The following is a 19,713-nucleotide window of genomic DNA, read 5'->3' on the forward strand; positions in this document are numbered from 1 at the left end:
CAACCTCAAAAAAATAACCGTCTTCTAGGTCTACCTTCATTTATTACTCCACTTATTAGTACAAAATGCAGACACATCTCCAGTGCCAGAAACTGCAGAAGTAGCAAAAGCTAACGCACCTGCTGAAAAAAACATACCCGATCTGCAGTAGAAGTATATTTGAAGACCATTAAACAAATGGAAAAAAAAATAAAAATCCAGTAACTGTAAACAAATACATTTGATGATAGCAATACATAATATTGACATACATGTAGACTTTCAAAATTATATTAACCAGTTCAACTGCAAAACTCGTAGCTGAAAAAATAAATTAATAAAAAATAATTGAGTATATATTTTTTCCAGTTGATTAATGGAAATGGAACAAAGAAGGACGTTGCTGATACTTACTTGATGTGGAAATTTCAAATCTGTGCCACGTTTAATTTTAAAACACTGTTCATGTTCAACAGGGGTTCCAAATTGCTACAGTTAAGATATAAACAGAGTTTAAGACCAAAACTGGAGGTATGAACCTTTGACTACACATTTGAGCAACATGCTATTATGACAGCTTTGGTGCAGCATTCTTGTGTTGTTTCTATAAGATGCAGCAAATATATACCATACACCTTGAAGTAAAACCTGTAAAACTCCTGATGTGAGAACTAAGCCTTTTACTGGTTAAGTGGATAAACTCAGCTCTAACAATTCTACAAGAGCTAAAGATGTGTTAGAACTTGTCTGTATTGTTCATAGGCCTCTAAAAGTGTTAAAAACCTCCATGTTGGTTTAAATCCACTTTACCAACTTACCAAATTTCTTTGAAGACTCTATAGACTGCTTTATACATAAACAGATTCAACATATACAGTGTAGATCAAAGTCTTAGTATTAATTCTTTCAAAGGATTCTGCTAACGAGAAAGCTAATCTTTACTTGAAAAGAACAGCTACAGTTATGAGACAACTGTCTGAAACAAATAAGACAATTCTCCCGAAGTAGAAAAAGCTAGTAATGTAATAGACCAAAACCTTCCAGAGCACATCACAGGCTGTATCCGTATCACCAAGTCATTCATTCTGCAATATAAGCAGATTGGCTGCTTGAAGACTTTTTGCTTGAGACTTTTCACACTGTCTCCCAATTCTTTTAACTGGATTAAAAAACTTTACTAACATCCAATATACATTTCATCTGACACCTGGATTACTTGAAAGTAGATCACAATCAATAAACAAATGCCATGCAACAATCGGTGCCAGATAAACATCTTCTGAACTTAAACTGCACCCTGTTTATTTATCCAAATAAAAACAAGTTGTGGAAAACTTACATAGCTACTTTTGGGAATAAAATGGTTCCTAAAATCCATGTTTCACAAATTAAAATTGAAGATTGTTCCTTCTTTTAAGGAATAATGATTGTTAGTTTTGTATACAGTGACAGGTTTTAATGTATACAAAAGAAGTTTTGCAATAGCAAAAACGTTAAACAAAATCAATTCTATGGCAGAAATAATAGGTATCATGAGTGCTAGAGACAAACAGCAACCAAGACGAAGAAGTAAAGAAACTAGAACTCAATAAAGTATAGTTTGCTAAATACATATATTATTAAAAAAAAAAAAAAAAAAAAATCAAAACAGAGGTAATACTGGCTACCCTCTGAACACATTACTTCATTGTTTGCTCAATAGCTATGACACTTTAAGGGCAGTATGTACAGTCCATAGAGATTCAGCTTGGGAAAAACATTTTAGTTTCATATACACCCACAGCATCAATTTCAGCCACAATGTACTTTCACACTGCAGTGCAAACTACTAACAAAATATTATTGCTAAAAATGTTAAAACATGACTGGGTATGTCACGTTTCCTCCACACTGCCTCTAGAGATGTTGTAGATGAGACACCAAGCAAGAAATGCAAGTTCCCTCTTCCTATGGCTTCCACACATCCCTATGCTCTTCTCTATATGACAGAAAAATATATAAGAGTAACAGATTTAAAAAAAAAAAAAAAAGCAACTTTTTTTTTTTGACTAGTGAAAGTGTTTGGATAAAGCAAAGAAATTGAATTAAGAACAAAAATGTAGTGCTAATATAACATTATTAACAACTGTCTGGCCAGTTTACAGGAAGGAACCACACAAACACATGCACAGAGTTTCAACATCATATATTCATCATAAAGGTATTAAAAAACGAACGATTCCTTTTGCTTTGTCTAGACAGGACCACAGCTGTTCAAGTTTATTCATACTTAATCCATTGTAATAGCTTCCAATCTCAACCAAATATTGCAACATCAGTTTGTTTCTGTACATGGTTTTGACCTGAGTTTTTGGCAACTTCAGTCCAGCTTAAATTCTGAGGTTTGGCCAAACCTTTGTCCAAACAGAGAACAAAATGCAAATTTGAGGTGATGGAAAACTCTGCAAATGGCACATCCCAGAATACAGTTACACAAGCCTCCACATAATTCAAAACATCATTTTTCACAGAACTCCACTTAGATCTCAAATTTATTGCTCCATTCATCCTCATTGACAAAGAGTATTCATCAGTTCTTTGCCCATGATTGACAACATATGTTCCAATTAGCTCCAGTTCCAGTACTGGACTGTCTCATACGTTCACTGAATGCACCAGTCAGGGAAAACAAGAGTACAACAGGACCTAACTACTACCTGTTTGCACTAGAAAAGACTAAATCACCTTGTGATGCAGTGGTCTATATTTAATCCCTAAACCTTACTCCTAATCTAGTCTATTCAACAGTAAATTAAGGATATAGCCAACTGTACAAACAAACAAACAAACAAACAAAAAACCACTATTCAGACAGTGGCCCAGTCAGCAGCCTGGAGTAACAGATCTACTCTTTGATAAAGGCCTGGTTAATTCTGGGTGCCTTGAAAACATAGAAGAACAGAGGAAGTTATCAACTTTGCCATTATGTTCTCCAAGGTTTCATGGCTCAAGGACTTCCTCAATTATAAATGTTCTGTGCACCAGTGTTTGCTTTTTCCCTGATAACTATTGCTAATCATCTTCTAAAATCCTCTAAAACTTGCAGCATCAACCACGTCTTGTTGAAATGGGATTCACAATTCAAAACAGAAAGTACATCCCAAAACTATCTCCTGATGTTCACATTGCACCTGTCATTTAAACCTTTCATTTATGGTCTTGGATTTGCCTCAAAAGAGTTCAGCTCAGCAAACCACTATCAGCTGTATCAAACTGAAGCAAGGCTTCACCCATGAGATCTTGTCAAGCTGATTGTTACTGAGGTGTTGTACCAGTCCATTTGGAGTATCAGAAGAAGCTCCTGCAAAACTCATCAACGCACAAACTCACAGCTCAAAAATTATGCACTATAGAATTCTGGAGGCGTTTTGGAGACAAAGACTGAATAAGTCAAAAAAAAAAATCATTACCAAAAAATGCTTCTTAAAAAGAGAAATTAACAAGATGAAATTGTCATGTGACAAATCAGATTTCATGCACTTAAGAAACACAAGCATAAACTACACTTTCCACTGTTTCACATTAGGATACTTTGAAGGAGGTTTTATTAAAACACTGAAGTTAACCTGCTTTCCCATCATGCAACACCTTGTTGTACCTTAGAAGTACCATACAATGACAGGATCACATTCAGAGTTCAGGGCTCTCTTGCTGTTCTAAAACTTACCGTAACATGACTGGTAAAAGGTTTCCAGTGCCTCATAAGACTATAACATAGCAGCACATTACCAACCATTACAGTAAGCAGCATCTCATCCTCAGCGTATCCATGTGCAAATTAACCAGCACCTCAGTTCACTTCAACACAATGTATATCTTTAAGGTGTTTTTAAGCAAAAGCCATTGCCATATCAAAGTCACTTTAAACCAGAATGACCTGTCCCAAAGAGGAAATCCACAGGTATGGGGAACATCAAGTTATGAGGGAATGTGGGATTGAAGAAGGGTCCTGCACTTTGGTCACAACAACTCCATGCAACTCTATAGGCTTGGAGCAGAGTGGCTAGAAAGCTGTGCAGAGGAAAAGGATCTGGGGGTCAATGCTTACCTGAACATGAGCTGGCAATGTGCCCAGATGGCCAAGAAGGCCAATGGCATCCTGGCATCCTGGCCTGTATCAGGAATAGCGCAGCCAGCAGGAGCAGGGAGGTGATTCGTCCCCTGTACTCTGGTCTGGTTAGGCCACACCTTGAGTACTGTATTCAGTTTTGGGCCCCTTACTACAAGAAAGACATCAAGGCCTGGAATGTGTCCAGAGAAGGGCCACAAAGCTGGTGAAGGGCCTGGAGCACAAGGCGTATGAGGAGCAGCTGAGGGAACTGGAGTTGTTTAGTCTGGAGAAGGCTGAGGGCAGGCCTTACCACTCTCTACAGCTATTTGAAAGGAAGTGGTGGGGAGCTGGGGGTCAGCCTCTTATTGCAGATAACTACTGGTAAGACTAGACAGAATGGCCTCAAGTTGCACCAGGGGAGGTTTAGGTTGGAAATTAGGAGACAATTCTTCTCAGAAAGAGTAGTCAGAGACTGGAACAGGTTGCCCACCAGGGAAGTGGTAGTGTCACCGTCCCTGGGGGTATTCAAGGAAAGGTTGGACATGGTACTTAGGGACATGGTTTAGTGGGTGATATTGGTGATATGGGGATGGTTGGACCAGATGATCTTGCAGCTCTTTTCCAACCTTAATGATTCTATGATTCTGTTCTACGATTCTAAGGGGCCCAACCCAAGCTACATGGAAAATTCTTGCTTATAAATACCAGTGAAATAATAGCAAAAACAAAAACTAGACTTTGCTTGCTAGTCTTACAAAGCAATGCTCAGCCATGTCTTAATTACTGTTATTTTGCATCTAGCTTTTTTTTCAAATGAAATATTTCATGATTTCACATAAAGTATATGTATATATACACATATGCACTGATTATGTAAGACTGTATGTACACAGACCAGTACACCTGTAAGCTTCTATAAGCGCTACAGCTAGAATCAAGAACTAGCAACGTGTTTTCCTACGTTTTCTCCTAGTTCTCCAGGTTCTTCAGCATAAGTTAATTTTAGCTCCGTATTTTCCAGAGACGCTAAACTTGCATATAGTGAAACCTGAAGATAAACAGTTTATATCTCATTTGTACAAAAAACACTCTAGCTTCAGGTTTTTAGATGTCTTCTGCCACACTATAAATCTATTTTGAGCACTAGAAAGACTTTGAACATGGGATTCCTTGAGGGCCATTTAAAAACTATGTAGTCATTTGTAACACAAGGTTTTAAAGATTTCTTAGTGTAAAACTGATCATATTTATAGCAAAAGACAGCCTACTATGTGACTGTCAAACAGAAGACTGCTCGCACTTTCAGACTTGATTTGCCACATGGTCTTCAAGCCTCATCACTGTGGCTGACTTTTTTTTTTTTCTTTTAGGTAGTGCAATTACCATTATTTCAAGATACAGAGATGAACAACACAATTGCCCTATTAAAATCACGGGGCTTCACAATGTGTCACAATAAGATGTATGTGTATTGTCAATAGCCAAACCATCCATGCACAAACAGTCACTAAATAAAGACCATCAGATGATATCCTAACAGGACTAGACTAGATCTACCTTGCCTACTAATATTAATAGAGGAAAGAACACAGATAATTAAATTTGTGAAGAAGTCCTTCATTTTTACAAAGTTCAAAGCAGGTCCCTCCAGTGATGGCCCATATTGTGGGCACAAGGTAGTGCAGGGTATGAAGTGCTCAGGTGAGACACCAGAAGACAACCAAAAGCAGAAAAAAGATCTCACGAGGTATACTAACGTCAACAGATCTGGCAAAGAAGCAACTAAAGAGCAACTCCCTAAATAGACATAAGATATTTGCACTGATCAGAGTTCTGGATACTCAAGCCTACATATCCAAAAATTGTCCTTGAACTCAATAAGCTGAACCCTAACAAGCCTTAGTCACAGCTGGTTTTCAAGTGTGATAGGTGGCCTAAAATCTGATAATTATACAATAAGACACCATTTCTGCTAGCATTATCATGGTGACTTGCACTACCCTGAAACATTGCATGCATCAAAATCTTTGCATTGCTCTCCCAGAAGCAATGGCAACTGCCAAGACCACCTATATGACTTTCTCCTTTAACAAGTCTATTTTGGTCACCAGGTAACTCTTTGAAAAAAAGCACTTTTTGAATAAGCAGTTATGTGACTTCAAATCTGAACATTTTGAAAGTTTGGCAAGCCAGCCTCGAACCTTTTGTCCCTATGTCACTTCATGTATCTGTTGTATACCATTTAACCTCAACAAACTGCACGTGCAAAATTTTCAATTTTTTCCTCTTCTTCAAAGAGATACAGAAAGAAATTTAACTAGTTCACATTTGCAAAATTCTGGGAACCTCGTAAAAGTTACTTTGAGGCTGCTCCACAATGAATTCTTAAAGCTGAGATGAGGAAAGAAGGCAAAGGAGAAATACAGTAATTGCCTAATGTAGACAATATGTCATTATGCATTACAAACACTCCTAAATCCTCATGGATATAAATGTTTCTTGATGCAGGTGTTTGCCTTCAGAGCCCTATTAAAAAGTAAATAAAACTCTTAAAATCCCTTACTAAAGATCCTTTTCATCTTGAGAGGTTCAAAAAACTGTCCAAAGCAACTGAGAACAGATGATTCTAAACTGCTGAAAAACAAGAACATAATCTGCAGTTCCTAGGTATGGTAGACTCAAACATACCACAACAATATATATGATCATTCTTGATTGCACTGCTCACTGAGTTTTTGGTAAATTCAAAAATGTGATTTTTTTTTTCAAGTATAGCTTGAAGAAAATACTGGCTTTTTCATGTGGTTGAAGTAGATCCCAAAATGTTTTTAAGTGTCTGTCCTTTGTTGCTTGGCTTTTTTAATGACAATTTCATCCAGTTATAATTATATACACTAGATTACTGGAACTAAATTTAAAAATAAAAACGTGGGTTTTATTCATATATTTGTTCTCTTTCTGCTTTCCATGAAGTGGAAATATTTCAACCAAGATTGTTTTTTCTTTATTATAGAGAAGCTTACTAACTTCACCGTGTTTTTGTGGGAGAAAAAGAAAATGTTGTATTTCTACTTTAAATAAAGCAATTCCCATTAGAAGTAGTGGGAAGGAGAAGCTATATTCCTTCCCTTCCCCCTTTTTACAGCTTTAATACCATGACAATATTTAAAGTCAGTATTTGTGAATGCCTCCTTTAAAAAGCCTGCATTTGGAGTCTGCCCTGATTAGGCAAAATCCCTTTATTTCTCTGAACTTTCCTAAGCTATATTTTATCCAAAATGAGCCCCAAGAAAAAGACCATACAGACATAAGATCCCCAAGCCACCAACTCTGCCAACTAACTGCCTAGTTAAAATTATAGTGACTTATTAATCTTCCACTTCTTTTGAGCCTAATTATCTTTCTCTTCCATGCTTTGTTAGACTGAATTTCCAGCTTTCTTTCTATTCTACCCCAAGAAATAATCAGCTGACTTTGAAATGCCAAGTTTTTCCAGTGTCTCTTCTCCACAGGATAATGTAAATGCCCACTGTGGGACAAAACAGACTTTCCACGTTTGGGACTCCATGACATTTTCCAAAACACTCCTGCAGTATAATTTTAATATGCACTTACAATGCATCTTCATTTAGATCTACCATTCTATGATTTTACCTTTCTTGTTACACAAGAGGCTCATTGTTTCCTTCTAACAATATTGCACAAGCAAACAATGTAATGAAGAACTGTTTCAGCAATGTTGTCTTCTGATATATTAAACAGTCCCACTCACTAAATACGTAAAGTAAATTAGAGATCTTTCCTCCATATGCATATAGCTTGCTTTAAGTGTTGCCACTCAAGGAAATATAAAATACTATAATGAAAAGGAAAAAAAAAAAAAAAAAAAAAAAAAGAGAGGGAGAGGGAGAAAAAGAAACACTTCTGGCTAGCCAGAGATTTTCACGGTAGTATTCTTTTCCCAGGAACCCACTGCATTTTCAACTCATTCCATATGCTTTAGTGCCGACAGACCTAGCACCTCCCAAGTAAAGCAATCTATGCTGTCCTGCCACTTAAGCATGAGGAGCACCAGCACTATCGAGGCTTGTCATCTTGCCTATTAGCTTGATGTCTTTATTCACAGGCCATCTGCACCACTGAGAGATACAGAGGCAGCTAATGTCAATATGAACAAATGCCTCTTCTTTTACAAGAAATGTCAAACATAGGACAGTGCAAGAATGACCCCAGGAATACCAACAGATGTTAGCTACAAGGCTTTAAAAGAATAAAAGAAAAAAAAAATCAATCTTTTCTACTGGGACTAATTAAGATGAAATGAAGAGTTAAAGTAAGAAAAAAAAAAAATCATGTCACATTATCAGAAACTTCATACATACTTTCTAAGCTTATTATTGGCATATTGCCCTGTGTTCTTTGAAAAACTGCTAAAAAGTGGTATGGGAGCTGGCACAGTACTAGGAAGATTCTCTTTTGTACAGTCCTGATCTGAATTTCACAATGGATTATGCCAAGAAAAATTATACATAGCTATTAGCACAGTACTATTTCAGGTAGAAATGAAGCAGAGCAGCATTCACAGTATAAATGCATACTTTAAAGAGAGTGCTGATATAAAGAAAATTCAGACATGTTACAGTGCTTTTCCTTTTGTTCAGGAATGCCCAAAGCCACATTTTTCTTTTCCCTGTAACAAAAAACAAGCTGATATTTAAGAGTGCCTCTATCTATTACATAGATTAGTGACCAAAACACAAAATTTAAAGCAGCCATTTTTGTGCCCAAGTCCGCAAGCTGATAATTAGCATTACTCCTAATTTGGCCAAGTATACAGGGAAAAATTCATCTTGATCGTCTATATAAAGATGACAGGTGAGAGAACATATTAAAAGTATCCACCTGGGATTAAATGGCATGGAACTAGAAATTATCTTCCACAGCAGCAGCTCAACCAGAACTCAAACTTGTACTTACAGAAAACCCAAGCATTTCCTTTCCTGCTGATGGTGCATTACACTCTTTCTGCAAACTGCAACATCATGCAAATGTCATCTAATTTTCAGTTCATGTTTGCTCTTGGAAAAGAGCACTATGGTTATGAAGAACAGCTAAGTTCTCCTGTGGCAATGTTGGGTCAAGACAGACCCAACCTTATCTTTCAGTCTGCTGTTCTACGTGCAGACTTTGTCAAAAGCTGTGGTTCCATGTGTGCTAGAAAGAATGAACAGATACAGCTCTACCAGAACAGCTGGTATACCTCTATCCACAGGTTCTCACTATGCATCCACACCAGCCCAAAGAGTTGTCTGTCTTGAATAATTTTGGTTAGTTGTCAATGAAATAGGCTTTTCTGAAGGAGCAGGGGTACATTCTGGCACATTGTGGGCACAGCTACACTTGTGAGGAGTGCTGTTCCACTTCTCCCTCCCATTCTTTGTACCAACAGTAAATATCTCAAATGAAAACCAGAAATACCCCTTCACATTGATTCATTAGGCAATGTGGCAGCAGTTTTCTCAAAACAGGTATGGAGAAAAATAGCACTTGTACAAGTTGTATGCATATCATGGACAGGACAGCTTATTCTGTCTGGTAGTATAGCCACTACAGTGAAACATTTCAATGCATCATTTTGTAAAGACACAGGGATTTGTGTTTTTACTCCATTAAATAAAGCACTATCTTGCATTTGCTTTGGATTATGATGTCCATTCTATTGCATGTGCTCTTCTACAGGAATCATACATGTACATCTTAATTACAACTGTCTCACAAGATGCTTTGAAAGTATAAGCACATGTCCTTAAAGTTGATTAAAGTTGAGGAAACAGAGATGTTCTTGAAAACCAACTGAAACCAACATTAAGCTTTCATTAGTATTACTGATAACAACTGAAATAAACCTGTGTATTATGAAATATAATAAATAGATGCACACTTGTATCACTGCTCCTAAGAATCATTGGGGTAATTCTAAATTCAGGTCAGGTACCTCAGGCAGTGAGCTATATGAGAGAAATAACATAAGTTGTTAATGCAATCATATTCAAAAATGCTCTTTTCAAAGCTCATTGAAGGACTTGGGTCACTTCAGAATATTCCACCATGATACTGATTTTCTGCATGTGGTTCCGTAGATTACTCCTCAAATTAACACGATTTAGCCTCTTTTGGGTAGTAAAATTATATTCATTTGGTTGCTGAAAATATATGAAATACAGTTTTGTTTTCGCCCCAGGGCTGCACAGAGGGTTAAAAAGCCAGTCTAGTCTCCTCCGGTATCTGACAAGCAATTCATATCCAGGCTCTCTTTCTGATTTACTGATCAACGTAATGGACAGGATATACAGTGACAACCATTTGAAAAACCGATAGTAAAGTTTGAAACAAGCAATAGCTAGGCAAACTATTTACAAGATAAGTTGTCACAATTTATCAAAGTCTATCATTTTTGTGGGAACACAGTAAGAGATATCACTTGAAATTGGTATTAAAATCTTTATGCTACTAGAGATTTCTGGGTTTGCAGATTTTCCAACAGACCTAGACTTCAAAATCTGGAGAGTTCAAATGAGGGATTTCAGTCCACTCCCTCTGTAGATTTTAGAGCTTATTCTTATAGATATTCTACATGTCACTTCGTGACTATGCACATCCAGGTGTTCTGCCATCTCTGGTCACTGGTCCACCGAAGTGTGTCTGTTTCCTCTATTAATTCTATATTGGGAAAACCACTATGAAAAATGACCTTTTGCCTAGCCAGTAACAATTCAGAAAGTGTAAATTATAGCATATGGCAGAGGATTTGCTCAGGGGAGCATGGCATTTACCATACCCGAACCTGGCTCTGACAGTTGAAACAGAGGCAAAAAGCAGAAAGTCTTAGAACCACAGGAATAAGAGCACTTATTCAGAACAGCTCCTTTTTAAGTGGCAAATACACAGACTGAACTTATTGGTTTGAATGTAAAAGCCAATTGTTGGACCACTATAATTTAGCTTGTGCTGGCTTTTGTGTGTTACGTCCAATTTCTGTACTCCATGTTTCTATCTGTAAAATGGAAAGAAGACATTCTTCTCAAATATTTGTAAGGCTGAAGAAAGAAACATTCATGATGTAAGAGAAAACTGACATGAAACATTAAACTGGAGAAGATACTCTGCATACACTAAAACAGAAGTAAAAAAAAAAAACCAAGGTTACAAATGGCTCGAAATAGTACCAAATATTGATAACAATGGTATAACAGAAATCAAATTTGAACAGAATAAACTTTTTAAACAGAATAAACTTTCATTTGGGAAAAAAAAAATAAAATAAAATCCTATTTTCTAGTTTAATTTCTTGGTTTTGTTTCAAATATTAACCTCATGCTGACAGAATTTCCTAAGAATGGAAGCGCTAACATCCCCTCCCTCTGCTTCTATAGTACTACAAAGATATTTTATAGCATTCCTATGATAACAAGGAAAGGGTCTATTTCTCTGAAAGATGACAATATTAGCAATTCCCCTCCTAATTCTCTGTTGTGTGATACTGCAAGGTAGAGCGTATCTAGATACTTAAACTGGGATTTGAACCTATGACCTAAGAGGTGAAAGTACTCCGGATGATATAAAATACCTTACTAGATCACCACCACCTAATAAAAAGGAATGAGGATTTTATAAACTATTTTAACTTCTAAGATTGTCTTGCCCTAAATGGACCACTATTGATGAGGATGAGATAGATTATATATACTAGCACAAGAGAACGCTATACTAAAGCATCAGCTCTATCAAGCCTTATCTGTACTGAAGCAAAGAATCTTCCCCTCTTACCATAAAACACAGTGTGTGGTATTTTATCTAGTCTATACACACACACACGCTAGATCTACAGTCTCCTGTAGCATATCAGAAAACGTAAACCACTGGCGATAATATGATGTGCTGTGCATTTTACCAACCCAACTTGGCAATGCTATAATTCTTCAATAACTATGGAACATCTGCAGTTTTTTGATACTTACTATGTTTCATTCCCATGATGCTCTCTGTGTCTGTTCGGAGTACAGAAAGGTCAACCAGCCCATCTGGAATCCTCCCCCATTCATCCATTCTTGCGTGCTGCCTCTCTTGCAAAAGGAGTTTCTGCAGAATTTGTCACTTCCACCTGTTCTGACAGGTTCTCCCTGCCTGACCTGGAGATAGCCCTTGGGGACATTAATCATATAACAGTCTGAGCTGTGAAAGAAACAAGGCTTGGCTGGATACTGTTACAGTCTCTGTCACCTACTAATCATGTCCTGTGACACAGAGGGGCTTAATCAGATGGTCAGGTTTCTCATTAATCATTGTGGCCTCACAATGAAACTCTTCTCAGGGAGACTGAAGTTTAGACTATCTTCTCCACCCCTGTTCCTGTCCAACTGCCTAAATTTAGCACAACTCCCAAGTACTGTAATTTAAGCTCCATCTCCTATTTCCTTATCAAAAGGTTGATTTTAAGTTTCTTATTGTGACTGAGCACACGAACCTTGCCATCAAGGAAAAAAAGCTACCAGCACATATGTGGAAGGATAGATATGTAAAGAAATAAATGTACCGGTACAGAACATGACAAAAATTCACAAGGTGCATATACAAACAAAGATTTATAAAGACAACTGGGCTTCTATAATTATATTAAGGCAGTTTAATATTTGTATTTAATATCAAACGAAACTAAAGAAGACAACTGTAAAAAAAATAATCCATGATAACAGACTTGTTACAAGAAACTTTTGTCCTCCTGTGACAATCAATGTTAAATTTTTCAATACAGCTGACTGACATTTATTATTTATTTAAAAATAATTCAAGATCATAATCAAGTGATTCTTCAACAAGAAACAGCTGTATACAAAATTAATTTGGTTATGCACTTTAATCCTGATCTTGTTTCTAGTTTTATAAGTTTCAAAACGCTAACAAAGCTCCAACACAGATTCTGCTCTGTCTTGGCAAGTTGGCTTGCACTTCCTCCCTGTGTTTACTTTCCGTGCACCATACAATTACGGGAAACACGTATAATTTTGCCTTCTAAATCATGAAACACACATACTTCATCAACCTCTAAATCATCTCTCATCTTGGCTGGGGTTGGGGGGCTGGGGTGCAGCCAGAGAAGAAATACAGGATGGGAAAGGAAGCTATAGCCACCAGATTAACACAGTCTCCTACCTGCCTGAACTTGACCTGACAGCTTATTGAAACCAAGTCAGCAAAGCAACACTCAGTTCAAGAGTTACTTAAAGGCTTGTGCTTACCAGGTTCCCCAACAATACACCTCATCTGAAAGCTACCAGAAAAGACCTACAACGCTGTCTGACTTAACTTCACAATGCCAAGCTGAGGCCTGTTTTTTTTTTTTTTTTTTTTTTTTTTTTTTTTTTTGTGTTTGTTTCTATTCAGTGATCCTCCATTGCTAGCCTAGAAATGACAGTAGGTGGAAACACTATCTTTCATTACACAAAGTATAAATAGTGTAATCTATCAGCACTGTCAATCAAGATGATTGATTACAGGCTGTCATAGAGAAGACTGACATATTAGAAAAGTTTTGTTAACAATGCCTATTGCTAGTCAGCCTGCCACAGAAGCTGGTGATTAATGTGTTGTCAGCCTGTAATCCCACACCCCTGGCTAATGAGGCAGGAATTTATCATCTTTACAGAGTGGCAGATGTCAGAAGGAAAGGAATCCAAGTGCTGGAAACAATATACTTTTTCTTACCACGCCTGACAAGTCTGACAGGCCTAAAAAACCACAAAGAAGCTTTGTGTAAGCACAAACTTAAAACGAGGAACTTTCATTTGGCATCTTTGCTTTAAATAGTGCTGCAAATCAGCCTCTATCCCTCAAAAAAGGCACAATAAAAAGCTCTATGAACTCTGAACCCCATCCTTGACAACTAGGAAATCTCAGGAAAGGTTTCCATGGCAGACAAACAGACAGCTGGCTTTGGAAGAGAAGCGGCAAGTAACTTTTAACTTTACCTGTGAACTTGTGAACTACCAGAGGACAAAAATTCCTGTGACTGGAGCGCGGAATGCACCCGACTCCAACATTTTATCAATGAAGGCCTTAGGAAACAGCTCTCCAGAAAGTCTGTACCAGTTTTTCATTACCGTTCATGTTGGAATGGAAGAACACAAGAAGGGGGACTGAAAATTCTGGAAGCTATTGTTGAAGAAAAATAAAATGTGACACAAGCATCTGCACTGAGAGGCAGCTCTAGTGCTTTGTACTCAAAATAGTTTTACATCTGACTGAAATATGCTCAGATTTGATAACTCATCCTTCAGAATATTTGAAAAACAGTTGAAAGACTGTCTTTCAGTACTTGAAAGATACGCAGGCTTGCTATGCCTGTGATATATCAATGTTACAGGAAATTCTCAATAGAACACGGGTGATCTGCTTAAGTTTGCTTCACTAAAATTACAGTGTTCAAAATTCAGGTTGAGGGCAAATGATTTCTTATTTGACTTCAAGGCAACTCTTTAAAGAATGCTCATTTTTGCCCTTACTGCAGAAAAATGTCATGCAAAATAAGAGAATTATAGGGAAAAATTATCTGTTCAGTTAAACAAACAACAAAAAAATCAATGTCAGCAGATCTCAGGCAGCTTATACTACCATTGTCTGGCACTGTCAAAAATCAACAGCTTTTCAATTAGATGTATTAAGAGGTTAAATCTTCTGATCTTCTGGTTCTGAAATTTCCGAGATGCTGCAAAAGGGCTGTATTTTGCAAAAGATTATGTGCAGTTTAGGCTTCTGTCAGTTAGTAAGGAATGGGGGCAAATCATCTGTGTTAAGTTTTGACTAATATAATCCCTTTTCAAACACAGATACCTCCACTAATGCAGAAAAATGCAACACACACACACAAAAAAAAAAAAAAAGAGACAGCAATCAGGGAATAAAAACACTGCTTTCTGTCAACAGCACCCTTGGGCTAAAAACACACCAAAACATTGAGAAATTTAATCTCCAAAATGCACCATTTTGGAGTTAAGACTTATTTAAGGTTTATGAGATCCTGGAACTTCCCACACTAGTCAGTGAAAGAGGGGTTTACTGGCCTATAATCTGCACAGCCAGGAGGAGACCAAATCAAAACAAATAGCAATGCCATGAAAACCAGACTCTTCCTTGCCAAGAATGGGATTCAGCAACAACTTATGACCTCTGTGGAAGGCAGAACATCCCTGACAGCTAACCCAGTGTCAACAACAGAGCAGCATTTTCTCTTCATTTTAAACCAAAGCCCTCTCTGGAGATTCTATACACAAGTGGTAGTTGGAATAGCAAAACAAGTAACTTTGCATGTAATTTGACCTGTACATGAGGACATGAAAATCAACTTTGAGCCCATACAGTTTTCCATGATTCAATACATGCCAGTTAGCCACTTCAATTCCTGATGAACTGGAACAGCCATATATATATTTTCTCTGTCTTTGAAAGGGAAAGGAGAAGGCAGGCCCCGTGTCACTGTTAAACACAGATTTACAGACAAATGACTCATTAACTAATAATGGGGCTGTGATGGTGAGTTTTAACTTTGCTTTGGGGGAGGGTAAGGTCAGTGTGAATTTATAATTCTTTTTCTGCTTTGAAAAATCTTGATGGATTCAGTGCAGACATTTTAGACTGTAAGACAGTGCAGGTCCCTCACATATCTCCCAACTGATGGAACTCTTTTTCCCTCCTCAAATCAGTAAAAACAAGCTTCATCTGATTTTTCTCTTTGCAGCTCTTTCCCATCCTCCCTAGTTAATGGAAAAATATATCTCATGAATCTGCATAATTCAAAATGTAATTAAACTTTCCAGTTCTAGCTGGAAAACCTATTTCTTCTAGGCATTAGATTAGACTCATTACTTTGGTATGTACTGACCTTTAAGCCCCCTGGCAGCCTCTTGGCAACTGGTGACACTGCACAGACTTCTTTGGAAAGAGCCTTTTGCTCATTGTCCCCATGGTTTTAGACCCTACTGTTTTGAACATGGTTGATATGAGGAATTATTCCTCAATTCCACAATTATCATAACATTTCAGTAATTCACATCATGTTACCTTGAAATTCAGATAACTAGGAATTGAGGTTAAGTTCACTTCTGAAGACATCAACAGAACAGTTTACATGCCTCAGTTATGTTCTGGATTAGGGCCAGACTACTCAAAACTTCAGGAGATTCTGCAAAAACCTCTGACAGCAATCTCAGTTCATGGATTTATATGCCTTTTTTTTTTTTTTTTTTTTTTTTTTTTTTAAGAAAATACAAACTCAATGAGTTCTAGGACTACATGCAAATGCAAATTTCAGATTCTGCCATGGTCAACATATTAAATACTAAATCATTTGGGAAATAAGTCACTACTTCTGTTTGTACAGCTCCTAGTACACATAGAAATCGGGAAAGAGGGAATAATATTATGCATCCAAAAACAATACTGATACTATGTTAGGTGTCTGTTCATTTTTATGTCTTTTTAAAAGTAGCATTACATACACTGCTTTTTGCTGCATCTTGAAGACATGGTTATCAAATTTCTTTTCACTTTCAGCCATCACGTGCATAAATCAATTCTTTCTTTAAGCAGTTTGTCCTAATGTCACCTATTACAGCTTTGATGTCCAAGAGATTTCAACCAATGAAAAATAATGCATCTATGTTCCTGTGTCTTAATAGTGTCTCTAGAAAACAGACCAGTAAAAGAAATTAGAACATATTTGCAAGCTAGGTTTATGGAGATTGGATCTAATAAATTGTAATTCATAGAATTATATTTGAGCTCTTTCTTGTGTTAAGTTATACAAACTTTTTGAAAGTGGAAACATAATGTCTTTTTCTGAAGTTGTGTTATTATTTTGGTCAAATATTGTTTACATTAAACAAATCCAATTTACCAAACTTTGACATGTTTGCACAACTGCGTATAATTTATACTGGAAACATGACTTTTAAATGAACTTTCTGCAGTCAAAGCTCTCTGGTTTGTAGCCTGCAGTTCTAGATTCTTATGCTGCACAAAAAAGCTTGTCACTGGTATAAATCATATTCTCTAAGAGGTTTCCAATAAAGTAAATAATGACTGTAATTTCAAATTGTTCGTTAATACCTTCAAAAGGGCTACATCTATCAAATACTGATTTGACTTTCTTGCCAGGTGCAGCACTTTGTCAAGAAAATAGCAATCTCCAAATTAAGATTAGGGAAAGCAATTCCTTAATGCTGCTACTCGGCTGTTAAGTTTATTTTAGTAGGTTTGATAAATGGAATTTAAATTAGGACTTCATCATTCTAAAGCATCAAAGATTGATTGTAAAATAACCCTTAATAAATCCATACCCTCTCCTATAAGTTGATATACTTATTATGGCATACTGCAATTGTATCTGTACTGTCAAATATGCTGGATTTTTTTTTTTTTTCTTTTAAAAGATCCCATCAGTCTAATAAACACAAACCCAAACTATGCCATAATTTTATGAGGTTTTACCACATTACATACCATGCACTCCTGAGTTTCACTGACTTTTTTGGAACAACTTTGGGCACAAGATATCAAGTACAACTTAAAATGCTAAAATCTGGGGTTCTCAAAGGATTGTACAGTCCATACTTGTGGAAATAAATGTAGAAAAAAATCAAGCTTTGGAGAATCTGGAAATACACTGTAAGACAGCTTTAAGAACTATCCATCATTTCTTTAACCATATCTGTGAAGCCACTCACACTAAAATTAGTACTTTCCTAGCTCTGTGTAGCTTTCCTCAAACCATTTGCTCCACTCACAACCTTGCTAAAATATACTATTAAACACAATTAGCTCCACTGGTAGGTGAATGCACTGATTTACTAAGATCTGCATCCTTACAATATTGGGAAGTGTGCCAGTCAAGATTCTTAATAACTTCTCAGATAGACAGAAACACAACTCACACTGTCTGGAGAGGGTATTCAGAAACCAGAGCTATCAAGGTACTTCTGATAATCTGCCTAAACACACCTATAAGTCCAGGTCTGGCCACTGTAATGAAAGTTAGATTAATTGCATTAGAGGCAAGACCAGTATTTCACTGTCGCTCAACTTTGCACTTCTCTCTTCAGCAGCTGTGAGCTGAGAGAAAGCACACTCCAGACTGATTTAAAAGTCTAAACTCATCCAAATTTAGGTTAAGCCAACACTAGATCAGCACGCTATCCTTGTAGTTACACGAACATAAGCTCTGCAACTCAGCTCACTCCTCTCCTCAACAGTTCATTTTTGTGGGGCTATAGATTCTTTGACTTTCAGTATCATTTGAGTTGCCATTATAGCCCAAAGGAAGCCTCGAGGTCCTCTGCAAAAGATCCCAATTAAGTTAAAAAAAATAAATATATATATATATATATTTCCTGAAAAAGATATGTTTATATAAAACAGTTTTAAAGTGTAGGATAAAAACAGGTTAGTTTCATAACTTGGCAATCATACAATTATCTGATAATATATAATGATTTCAGCAACAGGAACACTTTCTATATACGGTATATGGTTTTAGTGGCAAATTTGCTTTCCAGAAAAGCTTTATTCGATTTCCCATTTTGCATACAGTCTTCTAAGAATTTTGAAATATGTAACAAAACAGTTGCAAATTTCACATTTTTAGTTCAGAAAGAAGTAAGCCTGCATTCTCAAGTAATAAAAGTCAGACACACATCTTTTCATCCCATCTTCTTAAGACTAACAGGCCTGGTCATAAAGAACCCTTGGAAAAGGAGCCTCCATGAGAAGGTCCAAGAGGGAAAGTCCTTGAAATACTGTAGTCAAAGGGGATAATAAACAGTGTTTATTTTATATGGCTGAATGCCAATAGAAGAAATATGCAAAATAAATAAAGATTATACTAAACACACCTTCCTGAAAAATGAATGGAACGCACTGGAAATGCAGCATAGAGCTCACATAAAATATAATACCAAAGATGAATTCATTAAGACAAGTAATATAATTGCTTTTTTGATAGCACCTGGATTTGCGCCAAGTTTGCAACAAGGAAGAAAAAAATGCAAGAGGAAACATTTTGTCTGCTTGGATTTTACAATTTTGTTCTCTTTACTAGATCTGCTGCACAGGAGCTAAAATATCTGTGAAAAGATATGACCAAGTTAGATCTTACTGGTCTACCTATGCTGACTCTATATAATTCTCACGTTATCTCTATGAGGTCTTCATTTTACAGACAGTTACTTTAGAGTACTATGCCTTTCTAAGAACTGCCTGATATTAGCTATATCGAAAAAGTAGCTATATTCAGTTAGTTGCTTTAGGCTAAGACAAACAAACAAACAAACAGGAAAAAATAACTGCCTTTTTTTTTTTTTTTTTTTTTTTTCCCCCTCTCCCTGGGAGAGCATACCAGCTATTCTTCAGTATTTTATACCTTCCACGATTCTGAGCACAAATTATGCCACAATCTGCATGCCTCTATACTATTGAACTTCAGGATATATCAGCCCGTTGAAGATGTCTGAATCTGGGGGCTATGGTGCTACAACTAAGTTTTGATATACAAAATGATGAGACTTAACTGTGGAAGTTTAGAAAGCTCTAGTTGT

At 36.7% G+C, this 19,713-nt stretch overlaps 1 protein-coding gene across 1 annotated transcript in view; it reads right to left on the reverse strand.

Moving 5' to 3' along the window:
• Window positions 1–5,003: 5,003 nt before the first annotated feature.
• Window positions 5,004–19,713, reverse strand: part of LRMDA (leucine rich melanocyte differentiation associated) — a 461,971-nt gene continuing 447,261 nt past the window's right edge. Inside the window, exon 8 of the mRNA XM_032191153.1 lies at window positions 5,004–5,117. Within this exon, the coding sequence (XP_032047044.1) occupies window positions 5,004–5,117 (114 nt within the window). The remainder of the gene's footprint in view (window positions 5,118–19,713) is intronic.

This window comes from Aythya fuligula, chromosome 7 (genome assembly GCF_009819795.1).
Source record: "Aythya fuligula isolate bAytFul2 chromosome 7, bAytFul2.pri, whole genome shotgun sequence".
Classification (NCBI taxonomy): Eukaryota; Metazoa; Chordata; class Aves; order Anseriformes; family Anatidae; genus Aythya; species Aythya fuligula.